The sequence below is a fragment of the Diorhabda sublineata genome, chromosome 4, assembly GCF_026230105.1.
Source record: "Diorhabda sublineata isolate icDioSubl1.1 chromosome 4, icDioSubl1.1, whole genome shotgun sequence".
Lineage (NCBI taxonomy): Eukaryota > Metazoa > Arthropoda > Insecta > Coleoptera > Chrysomelidae > Diorhabda > Diorhabda sublineata.
The window spans coordinates 22,267,399-22,280,385 of NC_079477.1; the positions used below are offsets into that span (position 1 = coordinate 22,267,399).

At 29.6% G+C, this 12,987-nt stretch overlaps 1 protein-coding gene across 3 annotated transcripts; it reads right to left on the bottom strand.

Moving 5' to 3' along the window:
- Positions 1-24: 24 nt before the first annotated feature.
- On the bottom strand, positions 25-12,948 carry LOC130442630 (CCR4-NOT transcription complex subunit 3). Of its 3 annotated transcripts, none has more exons than XM_056776920.1 (12): positions 12,701-12,948; positions 12,023-12,255; positions 10,315-10,470; positions 10,008-10,187; positions 8,186-8,375; positions 7,842-8,023; positions 7,415-7,784; positions 5,643-5,755; positions 4,067-4,222; positions 3,743-4,011; positions 1,247-1,490; positions 25-141 (listed from the first exon to the last, which is right to left on the bottom strand). In XM_056776920.1, exons 1-12 carry the CDS (start codon positions 12,723-12,725, stop codon positions 43-45), a joined length of 2,217 nt encoding a protein of 738 aa, XP_056632898.1. In that variant the 5' UTR covers positions 12,726-12,948; the 3' UTR covers positions 25-42. The 3 variants fall into 3 exon arrangements, with proteins under 3 accessions (XP_056632898.1, XP_056632897.1, XP_056632896.1); XM_056776919.1 differs by having other exon boundaries at positions 5,643-5,749; positions 7,842-8,044; positions 12,701-12,945; XM_056776918.1 differs by having other exon boundaries at positions 7,842-8,044; positions 12,701-12,928.
- Positions 12,949-12,987: the final 39 nt, after the last annotated feature.

A 12,987-nucleotide genomic window follows, 5' to 3' on the forward strand; every position in this document is an offset into this window, starting at 1 on the left:
CGGGGATAGGTGAAATAAAACTACTTTCTTAATATAAATATTTTAATTAAGATCTCTATCTTCTAAGTATTTATATTCAAATGTAAATCCTTCTTTTTTCCTTTGTCCCCACTTCTCATAATCGAAGTAGATGTAAGTCCCCTGGAACAAGACGCCACCGTTAAAACAATTTATTAGAAAAAAAATTCGTTTCCAATGAATTTCAGTTGAATTTGGCAACATCGGATAACGTCAAATAGATTTTTTGACGGTTGGTACTCAATTGTTTCAATTTTCTAAACAATTTCCTCTAAAATAGTTAATCTCCGATTAAAAGTTCAATTTGGCAACGTAGTAAAATTAATTTTTCAACTGTTGGTACTTGCTGATTTGAATTTTCCACATATTTTCGAAATAATTGCGTTTTTTTTTCCTTAAATCTCTTAATATACGTTCAATTTGGCAACATAGCATGTGGAGTAGAATCAATATTCCGACTGTTGTTTCAATAAACTAACAAAATTCATAAAATTTTCGAAATTTCGAGTGAAACGATTTTTCCCATAAATCTCTAAATAAATGCATGTGTAGTAAAATTAATATTTCGGCAGTTGGAGCTTGAATTATTTCAATTTTCATAATTTCTTATGAAAAAAATAATTTCCGATAAAAAGTTAAATTTGGCAACATAACATGTAGAGTGAAATCATAATTTTAACTGTTGGTGCAATAAATTTCATTTCACTAAACATTTTTATGACAATTTTGTTCGAAACAGTTTTTCCTTAGATCTCCGAAAAAAGTTTAAGTTGGCAACGTTGTATGTGTAGTAAAATTAATATTTCGCCAGTTCTTAAATGATTTAAATTTTCATAATTTCTTATGAAAAAGATTCCCGAGATAATTTCGTCTAAAACAGTTTTTTCCCATAATCTCCGATAAAAAGTTAAATTCGGCAACATAGCAAATCGTAAAAAATTATTTTTCAACAGTTGGCACTTGCCGATTTCAATTTTCGAAATAGTTTCGTCAAAAACAGTTTTTCCCCATAATCTCCCAATAAAAGTAGAATTTGGCAACATAGCATGTTATAGTAAAATTAATTTTTCAACAGTTGGTACAATACAAATATCAGTAATATAGTTTCCCGCCAAAAGGTACCTTAACCTATAAAAATCCTTTATAATCGATTATAATAAAAGACGTTGCCAAATTTCATAATATAAAATCCGATAATGAGAGTGCATATAAATATGAATGTACTTACCTGTTCGTATTCTTCATTGATGATCTTGGGTTCTTCGTGCCTCTGGAACCACATCATATATTTAGTGTGAAACCTCCAACTTTGTTTTTTGAGCGCTTTGGCCGCGAGGTATTGGGCTTTGGTACCTTCCATGTAGTAGAACACGAAGAATAAGGTTTCCGTCGCTAACCTCTGGAAGAACTCTAAACTGTCAGAGTGAGCAAGAGGAGCTTGTATGTAGTAAGAAGGCGTTGTGCACGGGCTCCTTCATAAAGTTAAATCATTAGATAATATGTTAAAAAAAATTGAAATGTCGAAATGCTTTATATCAAAAAACCACTTTTCTCAGTGTATTAGTTGCCGAAACTCGTATCTACTGAAAAATTGTTCGTTTTTATACGCTAAAAATACTATAAATGCAATTAATTATAAAAATTTGTCAATAAAAATGTAAATTTACATTTTATGTAAATTTACATTGAATCATTTTTTCCAGTGTAGAGGTTACTGAAATTAAAACTATTTTTTTTAGAATTAGTACAAGATTTTTTTAGTAAACTAGCGTATATCAGAATTGGACCAATGAAAAAATTTATAAGTATAAATGAATTTCAACAATATGTACACTAAGAAAAAAGTTCATTTGATAAATTAATACTTGGATTAATGAATTTTTTGGATAGTTGCATTCCTAAGAATTTCTTACAAAGCTACTAGGTATGAAAATTGCATTAATCGAACAATTTTTTTTTATTAAAAAAGTTTCTGAAATGTCTACACTAAGAAAAATGGTTCGATTAATTTATTAATACTTCAAATAAAGAATTTTCAAAGTAGCTGCATTATTAAAGTTATTTTATCACGATAAATTTATATAAAAAATACAATTATTGAACAAATTATCCATTAAAAACAGTTACACAAAATTATACACTGGAAAAAATGGTATATTTAGTATATTTATGCTTTGTCATTTTTTAAATCGGTTGCAATGTTAAGGTTATATTAGTATAATAAGGTGTATCAGAATGCTATTACTTAACTAATTATTAATTGAAAACGTACAAGAAACTTATACACCGAGAAAAAGGATTCATATCCTTTAATTGATGAATTTTGAATCATCTACACTTTTAAGATTATTTAGACTCGGTAATGTGTATGAGAATTACACTTATCGAACGAAATATCCTTTGAAAACAGTTTCAAAAACTCGTACACAAAGAAAAAGTGATCAGTTAATATTTTAAAGCTTCAATTGACGAATTTTCGAAGTAGTTGCGATTTTAATCTAATCTATAATGTGTATAAGAACTAAAATTATTGAAATCTATTGTAAACACTTCCAGCAACATATACGCTAAAAAAAGGTTCATTTAATATATTCAGGTATTGATTAACGATTTTTTTACAATGTATGAAAATTGCACATGTTAAACAATTTATCCGTTAAGAAGAGTTCCAGAAACTTTTACAATGAGAAAAAGATACATTCAGTATTTTATTCTAGTGTTGAATTAATTATTTTTTTAGTAAGACTGGAATCGATGAAAAAAATGTGTGATATATCGAATGGACATTTTTTCTTGGTTTATATATACAGTAACTCTTTTAACCATATACACAATTTAATAATTACAATTTTTATATACAGTATCTAACGAAAAAAAACTGCAACTACTGAAAAAAATCGTTAATAAACAATTGATATATTGAATAAACCCTTTTTTGCAGTGTATAAGTTGAGAAAAATGATAAATATACGAATAATTATCAACAACAATAAGTTTATATGCAGTAGTTTGGGAAAAAACAACTTATAACCACAAATAATTGAAAAAAATTGTTAAATGAAAATTCAAGTATCAAATGAATACTTTTCCTCAGTGTATATGTTGCTTAAACTATTCTCGACAGAACAATTGTTCAATGAAATCGATTTTTCAACACCGAACCTCGATAAAAAAACATTTATGTCGACAATTGGAAAAATTAGCATTTTCAATACATAATATATTGAATAAACCCTTTTTGCAATGTATAAGTTTGAAAAAATAAGTTTATTTGCAGTAGTTTGATAAAATAAAACTTTTAACCATAAATAAATGCAAAAATTTCTAAATAAAAAATTAATACATTAAATTGATACTTTTTCTCAGTGTTTATGTTGCTGAAACCGTATTAAACAGAAAAATTGTTCAATAGATGCAATTTTTGTAAACTGAATATTGTAAATAAATTTTTAGCTGCAATTACAAAAAAAAAAAGATTAATCATTTCGAACAACATATTCAAAGAATCCTTTTTCTCGGTGTATAAACTTTTTTTCCAATAGAATTGTATAATTTGCGACATTTTAAAACTTCTATTTCCGTTTCTATCCAAAATACTACGACAATTTTACAAAATTAACCTCAAAATACCTTCAAACTCAGATATCATCATCAATATTTCAGTAACACCATCTACATATCAAACAAAAATACTTTTCCCAATGACGCGCGCGTTCAGACTTACCTGGGCAGGTACGTTCTTATCCTTTCGGAATCCGAAGGGTGAGGCATATGGTAATAGGCTGCTTCCATTAGCTGAAATTGCGTTTGGTGTTCTTTTTGTAGAGGTATGGCCCCCAAAGGCGCCACCCCCAACAAAGGTGGTATGTGCGCGTCGGATTTCCCCTGGTTCTGTAACTTGTTGGGCTCGAGGATGACTTGGTTGTTCTGTAAACCCGCTTGGTCAATCACCTGTTGAGCCATCGATTTCAGCGAAGTCAAACCATCACTTATCTGAAAATTTATGGCGATTATCGAAATTAAAACGATGTTGTCGGTTTGATTTTACCTTTTCCGGTGTTGTACCGTTGGGTACTTGCTGTAACGCATCCACATCTGACGTAGACAGTTCGCTACCGTTATTCGGTTCAGGACTTATGCAGTTATTTTGTACATGTTGTTCGTTATATAATTTCGAAGGAGGGTTTGTTGAATTTTGGATTCCCTACAAAATAAAACGTTCAAGTAACATGTTTTCCGAGAGGAAGAACAATTTAATTGTATGCTGTAACGTAAACACCTTGATAAAATGGTGAAATTTGTATTAAGTCCTCCAAAATTAGGGTTTACTTGATAACGGTAACCGTATTTTTCTAATTTCCCCTGTAATACAAAAAATTTTAACGAAAATTTGTTCTATATCCCATCCAGTACATTCTTTTAACGTTATTATGTTTTTGAGAAGAAGAAATAGTGGACTTTGTATTAATTCTTTCAAAATTAGGGTTTACTTGATAACGGTAACTGTATTTTTCTTATTTCCCCTGTAATACAAAAAATGTTGACGAAAACTTGTTCTATATTCAATCCAGTACATTCTTTTAACGTTATCATGTTTTTGAGAAGAAATAGTGGACTTTGTATTAATTCTTTCAAAATTAGGGTTTTTTTTTGATAATGGTAACTGTATTTTTCCTATTTCCCCTGTAACTGATTAAATTTTGACAAGAGGTAGCCATATTTTTCCTACTTTTCCTGTAATTTATTGAATTTTTTGACAAGAACTTGTTTTATAAACATTGGGGGACCTTTTTAAATGAATAGAAGAAAATATACAAATAATTAAAGAGAATAGAAATAAAAAAGAAAATGAAAGATTATTTGAAAAATTTGTTATAATATAAAAGAGGGGAATATATAGGAAATAAAGAGCAATTATAAGAAAAAGAAAATATGAGAAAACACAGAAACTGGACAATATAAGAAAAAAAGGAAAATTTCATAAAAAATAACAAAAAAGAAAAAATATTAAAAGAGAAAGAAAAGGAAAAAGTAGATAGAAAATAGCGAGTACATATGTACATATATGATAAAAAATATATAAAAAATATAGGAAAAGGAAAGAAATATAAAGGAGAATATAAGATATATGAAAAAATATATATAAAAAAGAGAGGAAAAGATTGGGAAAACAGAAAAAATAAGAAAATATTTGGATGAAAAGAGAGAATACAAACAAAGTGAAAATAAAAAAAAGCGATCAGAAAAAACAGAAATTATAAGGAGAAATGGGAGATTATAAGAAGAATAAGAGAAAATAAAGGAGAAACAAGGTGGGGAAAACAGAAAAAAGAAAATATTTGAATGAAAAAAGAGAATACAAAAAAAGTGAAAATATTAGAAAAAATAAAACAAAGGAAAAGATTGGGAAAACAAAAAATAAAAAGAGAAAGTAGCAAAAAAGAATGAAAATATAAGTGAACAATCGAAAAAAACAGAAATTATAACAATAAAAGGAGTCAACATAAGAAAATTTTTTGAAAAAAATAAAGGAAAAATAAGGAAAAGGTGGAGCAACCGGAAAATTGCAATATTACAATCAAATTCAAAAAATGAATAATAGTAGAAATGTGTAAAATACTTACTAACGACGTAATGGGATTTGTATGGACCGTTGTATTGATGGCGTTGGATGTGTTTTGAGTATGAACTTGACTAACAATGGTTATCACAGATGCGGGATTGCTCTCTCCTGTTGCTAACAACAATTTTCATCATTAGTCATTTCGATAATTCCTTTCGCTCGAAATACTTTTATTCACAATAAACCTCGGAATTATAGTTAAACTTGGCAACACAACAAAACGTTGTATGTACATCAAAGACATTCAATACAACGGAATCGAATTTTATAATTCCCGCCAAATCTAACCTATAATAATATGTCATGTTTATTATTCACCGAATAATTTACAGCGTTGCCAAATTATATAGATTCTAGCAATTTCAATGAAATTAATAAAAAATGACAATTAATATTATGAAAACTCCGTTAAAACAATTTCGCCTGGTATACTATTAACTCCAGTTATCCCCGAAACGATGTGGAATTTGACAAATAGCACAAAATAAAATTTTTACGTTGTTAATACGAGTGAATCGAATTTTGGATCGAAACCTATCAAAAATTGCATCTTTATTATGAATAGAATAATTTACAGGATTGCCAAATTTTTTTTTGAATTCTTTGATTCACATAGGAACAATGAAATTCATTTTTTTCCATATAAAGATATACCGGACAATAATTGTAGAGAATTATATTATTTTTAGATATACAAGGGAGATCCAATAAATTTTACATAGAATATTTATAAATTTAAAGAGCAAATCGATATTTTTCGTTTTATATCCAATAATCACCGATTAAAAGTCGAATTCGGCAACACAGTAACCAGTTGGTGTTACAAAAACATCAACGATTTGTAATTCCCGCCAAACGCCATCATAACCTATAAGATTCTATCACAATAACTGACGATACAATAATTTGCAACGTTCCCAAGTTTCATTATATAATATCCCACGATAATTATTCAGTTTGTTGACTTTTTAAAATGTAATTTGTTTACAACAAACGTTTTTTTCATGATTATCAAATTTACAAGTGAGATCCGATAAATTCTACATTGAAAATTCATAAATTTAATGAGAATATCGATATTTTTCGTTTTATATCCAATAATCTCCAATTAAAAGTTAGATTTGGCAACACAGCAAACAGTGAAATAAATTTTTCAATAGTTGATACTACAAAAATATCAACGATTTGAAATTCCCGCCAAATGTCATCACAATCTATCAAGATTCTTTCAAATTAATTAACGATATAATTATTTACGGCATTGCCAAGTTTCTTTAGGTAAAATCCCTCAATAATTATTTCGTTTTTTAACCTTTTAAAATGTTAATTGTTTCTGAAAACCATTTTTTTCATAAATAATAAATTTAAAATTGAGAAACGATAAATTCTACATAGAAAATTCATAAATTTATATATTTTTAGTTTTATATCCAATAATCTCCTATTAAAAATCGAATTCTGCAACCCAGCAACCACACAAACCTCAACGATTTGAAATTCCCGCCAAACGCCAACATAACCTATAAAATTCCGCCAAATTAATTAATGATAGAATTTTTTACGGCGTTGCCAACTTTCATTATGCGAAATTCCGAGATAATTGACCCTATACAACAAACACTGTTTCAAATTTCCATTATTATCAATATTACGAGGGGCCATCCGATAAATTCTACCACGTGGATTAATAAATTAATTAAATAAACATCAATTCGAATCAATACAGTGAAAAAAAACATGAATCATCATAAAAAAATGAAATTTTCTACTTACTGGTGACTTTGGCCGTAGTGGCGGCGGCCGCTGCGGCGAAATTACCGCAAATCGAACTCGTCGTCGTTAACGATTGCGCTACCGACACAGGCGATGCTTCTCGTCCCGACAGGATCTTGTTCCCTACAGAATTTTGCGTACTACCACCGCTGACGTTATTCACTAACGATACCGTAGCCGGTTTAACCGCCGTTGGCGGGATCGCGATCCCAACGGAATTACTGAGGGTCGTAGGCGTTAATGATACCGTCGAAATTCCCATACCGCCACCGCCACCACCCACCGTACTATAGTTCAGTACCGAATTTAGGTTAGAGTTCGTTACGGATTGACTGTGGGTCACCGCCCTCACCGGCGTCGGTTTCACAGGCTGAAATTCGAATATTTTTAACGGAAAATGGACGAATAGAAAAAATTTCCCACTCACCTTCGGTTGTTCTTTTCCGATAACCTTTTTACCGTCTTCGTTCGAGTTGTCTCCGAAATGGTTGTTGTAGTTGGAGTTGGCGACGGCGGCGGCCGCCGCCGTCGCTAGCGACGTCATCGTCAAAGGAACCGCTGACGGTTGCTGGAGAGGCGGCGATGACGTCGGAGGCGGAGGCGTCGAACCTAAAAGACCCATCGATTGGTCTGGTATGAGACAAATCGTTAATTCGAATTGAAAATCGATTGTAATGAAGCCAGAATCGATAAGTGCTAGTAAAAATATCGATAAAACGTGAGTGTTATAAATTCTGGCTTCATCGGTTGATAATTTTTGTCTCAACTAACCAGATATGTTGGAGGTGGGCGAACCGCCGGTTTCATTGCTATCCGTCGTCGCCGATGAAGGCAGACCGACTCCGGATAGTTCGACTTCGTCCATGCCGATGATATCGTCATAAATGAATTCGTTATCTTCGAAATCTGGTTCGGTATTGAAGTCTATATAGTATTCGACGTTGTCTTTTATGTTTTTTATCTAAAATAATTGACTGATGAATATTGTGTAATATTGGAAGCTAATAGCGGTTGATGTAACCTCAAAATTATATGTCTACATTAATAATTTCACCCCCAAAATTCAGGATTTAATTCGGTTTATATTCTATAGATTACGGGAAGTACATAGATGATAAAAGGAGCCAAAATTAACTGATTTTATACGCCCCGTATCTCAAATAATATTAGAATTGAAAATGTGAAATTTTTACTATTCATAGAGTAATTATTCCTAAATCGATTATTTCAACTATAATTGTCTATGGTTATTGGTTTGGGAAATAACAGCATTTGTATGGGATCATGTCATTTTCTATCATTTTAGAAAAATGTAGCTTTAAAGCCTTGTATCTACGAAAATAATGGCACTTGAAAGGTGAAATTTTTAATATCCATAGAGTAATTATTCCTAAAACGATTTATTTTAACTACAACTGTCTATGGTTATCGGTTTGGCAAATAGAAGCATTTTTCATCATTTTAGATAAATTTAACTTTGAAGCCTTGTAACTCCGAAAATAATAGCACTTGAAAGGTGAAATTTCTACTTTTCATAGAGCAATAATTATAAAATCATTTCCTTTTAACTACAATTGTCTATGGTTATTAGTTTCGGACATAACAACATTTGTATGGGATCATGTCATTTCCTAACATTTTAGAAAAATTTTGATTGGAAGCCTTATTATTCTTAAAACGATTTATTCTAACTACAATTGTCTATGGTTATTAGTTTGGGAGATAACAGCATTTGTAAGGGATCATGTCATTTGTTTTAGTTTACAGAAAATAGAAATTTGTGCTCTGTATTTTGGAAACCAAAATCATTTAAAAAATGAAATTTTCACAAATCATAAAATAATCATTCCTGAACCAATTAAGCTAATTAAGCCAATTTCCATATATTTTTACGAATGATTTTAAGAAATATCACAAAAGATAAAAAATGATGTTTTTTTTGTATTTTCTATAAATTGAACAATTGAAACCAAACTTTGATGCCCTGTATCTTGGAAAATGAAATTTTCACAGAACGTAAAACATTTTAGAAGCGATCAATCTTGGTTTCAAGTATCTATGGTTATTTTTTTGATCATGTTTTTTTGTCATTTACAAAAAATAGAAATTTGATGCCCTTTAACTTGGAAACTACTATCATTTAGAAAATGAAATTTTCACAAATCATAAAATAATCATTTCTAAACCGATTAAGCCAATTTCCATGTTTTTACATCATGGTTTAAGAAATATCACGAAAGGAATAAAATGATGATTTTTTGTGTCTTCTAATAAATTTAATAATTAAAACCAAACTTTGACGCCCTGTATCTTGAAAACCTGTACCATTTGGAGAGTGAATTTTTTACAGATTATAAAACAATTATTCCCGAATCAATTAACCCATATACCTCGATTACTTATTTTGAAAGATATTGCCAAAAATACGAACTTATGACATTTTTTCTCTCAATTATCTTCCACTCTAAAAAGTTTGAGCAATTTTTGGAAACAGTATCATTTAAAGGGCGAAATACGCACAGGTCACAAAGTGAATCTCCTCATTCTCCATTAAATTGAACAATTTATCAATATAAAAAAAAAATAGTCATACCTGTTGCACTTCAACAGACATATTATCCAACATCCTTAACAAAGTCTCTAATTTCCTTATGTGAAACCTATGTTTCTCTAATCTAGATTTCAATTCGTCTATCCTATCCTGTTTATCTTTGTCCAGTTTTTTCTTTTTGTTGGATAATAGCTGTTCTATTTCAGATTCAAAGCTATCAGTCTAAAAATAAAAACGCTCTTCAAACAACAGCTTGTATTACTTTTTATTTAAATATCAAATCACAAACTTTTAATCGTATTCCAAATCATCTAATACACTAAGCGGATCCGTATACACAAAAACTTACACCGATATTAAGTTTTTCTATTGATGACGCTAACCAATGCTGGATTTCTTCTCGCTCCTTTTGAGCGGGGTCTAATTTCTGCGCTGCACCTAAACCTTCTTTCGAATAAGCCTTCGTTTTAGTTTCTCGTTCTACTACCTTAAACCGCTCCATTTGCTACAAAAATGGGGCACAATAAAATTAATCACTTCACCAAGAGCTTAGATGCAAAAGTAAAATCTCAATTAGGTTTATAAGGAAATTTTTAGGAAAAAAATCAAGCGAAGTAGACATTAAATCAAACAAGATTCATTATAAAACAAAATAAGGGTATAAATAGGGTTATATAGGAAATAAACGAGGGATTTATACAAATTTGACAAAACTGGCTTAAAATCACATCAATGGTGAAGTTTTAATCAAAATTTCGTCTTCACATCAAAATAATGTTCTTCGAACATCAATCGAAATCAGTTGCACAATATATGCCCTATTTTATATGGAATAATCATAAAAAAATGGTGAAAGCTGCGAAAGACACTGGATTAACGTATCAAATTAAAAAATACCAAATCAGTGCTATACTTTGGGGCTAATACTGTGGAATAACTATTACACAAGCTTTTAACAAAGGGAAATTAAAATAAACATGCAATAAATGCAATCATGTCACTGTTTTATAATAATAAATTATAAACAAAATATAATTATGTTTACAGTTTAACAGGCAGATGTTATTAATTTTGCATATAATTTGTTTTTATAAAAATTAATATGACGTATTAAGCTGATGAGACCCTATGATACATAAAACATGTAAGTATAAGGTGTTCCACTACTCATACAAAGCCTGGGTGACTAAAATTTCAAAAAAAATATTTCCCAAAAGTTTAAAGGCACAATTATTAAATAATTTAATGCTCGAAAAGCAATTTGCAGCAATAATGTTTCAAGGAGACCTTCTAGTTACAATTTAAGTATACACGATTCAAATTAAAATAAGAAATTTACCACCCCAATACATAATAAACTGTATCTAGCTCAAAAGATGTCGTCTTTTTATCTTAAGAAGACATCAACATCAGATAATTGAAGGAGAGTTATAAATTCAATAGTAGACCATCAAACAAGCACAGCCATACAAAAAGTGGTAATAGAACTTTTTTGTGAACAATATAATAAAAAAGGAGAACAGATTTTAAAATCTACAGGACCTAATAAGATCAATCGCAACTAACTTGAGAGAAAAATTATCAGAGGAATTAGAATAAACAAAGCAGTCTGGAGAATGTGAAATAATAGAGAAATTGTTGAAATATTAGCCAATAAAACCATCATGAATTCATTAGCCCAAAGGTTGTAACGTTTTGGCCCCATTCAAAAGAAAGCAGATGCCTAAGAGAATCATATACAGAGGTATAAAAAATTGGTAGACCCTGTATCAGATCAAGTTCAAGAAGATTTACAATGAATGTGAGAGGATGGGGAACAGAAGACCAGTTTGAGGGCGAATCATCAAGGAGACAAAGTGCTGTAGGTAAGGTAATTTGCCCCTAACTATTTTTTAAATAAAAAAAAAAACGAATAAAATATTATTAAATATCTATTTCTAATATATTTACTTAAAATATATAAGAAAGTATATAAACAAAATTGAAAATAGAGGAAAAATTTCAATTTATTTTTAATATATGTAAATTAATAAAAAAAGTTAATTTTTTCGACATACCGTTTCTATAAGTTTCCTATTTTCCATTAAAACACTTTTATCTTTAATTTCAGCCGAAGCTATCCAACTTTTAATTTGATCCCTTAGCCTTTGTAATTTTTTAATTTCTTTTTTGAGATCAGCCTCATATTTCTCCTTTTGGTTACTGTTGGCTGCATTATGGACTTTTTGCCAAATGTCTTCGAATGTTTCAACACCTTCTGTAACTTTTTTCAGGCAACGGTCTATTTCTCCTACAAAAAAGATTTTAACAGTTTTGATTACTATAATTTCAAAATATAAGAACAATTTTTATAAACAATTTAATACAAATAAATTATTATTCACGTCACATAACTAAATTAACTAACGAGTTTTTAAAAATAAAGATAAACTTGATGTGTTTTAATTAATTTTACATAAAATTACAAAAAAAGTTAAATGAAACATCTAATAATGGTTTAAATTTAAAAAAACATTCAAGTTTAATACTAATTTGTTTTATAAAAGTATTTTTGAAATACAATCTGTGTTCCAGATCTTGATCACATATTTCACTTAAAGACAATAATCTACAGTTGTAGTTATCTCTAAACGAACAGAATTCTTAACAGTACGTCAATTGTGTCTATAAAAAAACCATATTGTTCGAAATGTGATATGAACTTATCATTGAAAAACATCGAAAATTTCACTTACCTTGTAATTTCCTAGTAGCCGCCATGTCTGCACTCCTCAATTCATAATAAAATTTGCCTCCTATAACTATTAACCTAAAACTATCAGTACCATTCCAAAATACCGTTACATTCACCTATAATAATGTAATTGAAAAACAAGTAAATCTCCTCGTAGCCTTTTGATCCACGAAATATTTTTTTTAAACATAAATAAGCCTGTCCCCTAAACAAGACAATAAAAAGTTTCAGAAAACCAACTTAAATAATAAATGACATTGACAGTTGTCATTAAGGCGATTTTTCTAA

Excerpts from the sequence above, each read along its gene's own strand:
- LOC130442630 (XM_056776918.1), bottom strand. The coding sequence starts at position 12,725 with ATGGCGGCTACTAGGAAATTACAAG. Across the intron at positions 4,012-4,066 it reads ACGGTACAACACCGGAAAAG|ATAAGTGATGGTTTGACTTC; the intron begins GTAAAATCAAAC and ends ATAAATTTTCAG. Across the intron at positions 1,491-3,742 it reads ATAAGAACGTACCTGCCCAG|GAGCCCGTGCACAACGCCTT; the intron begins GTAAGTCTGAAC and ends AACTTTATGAAG.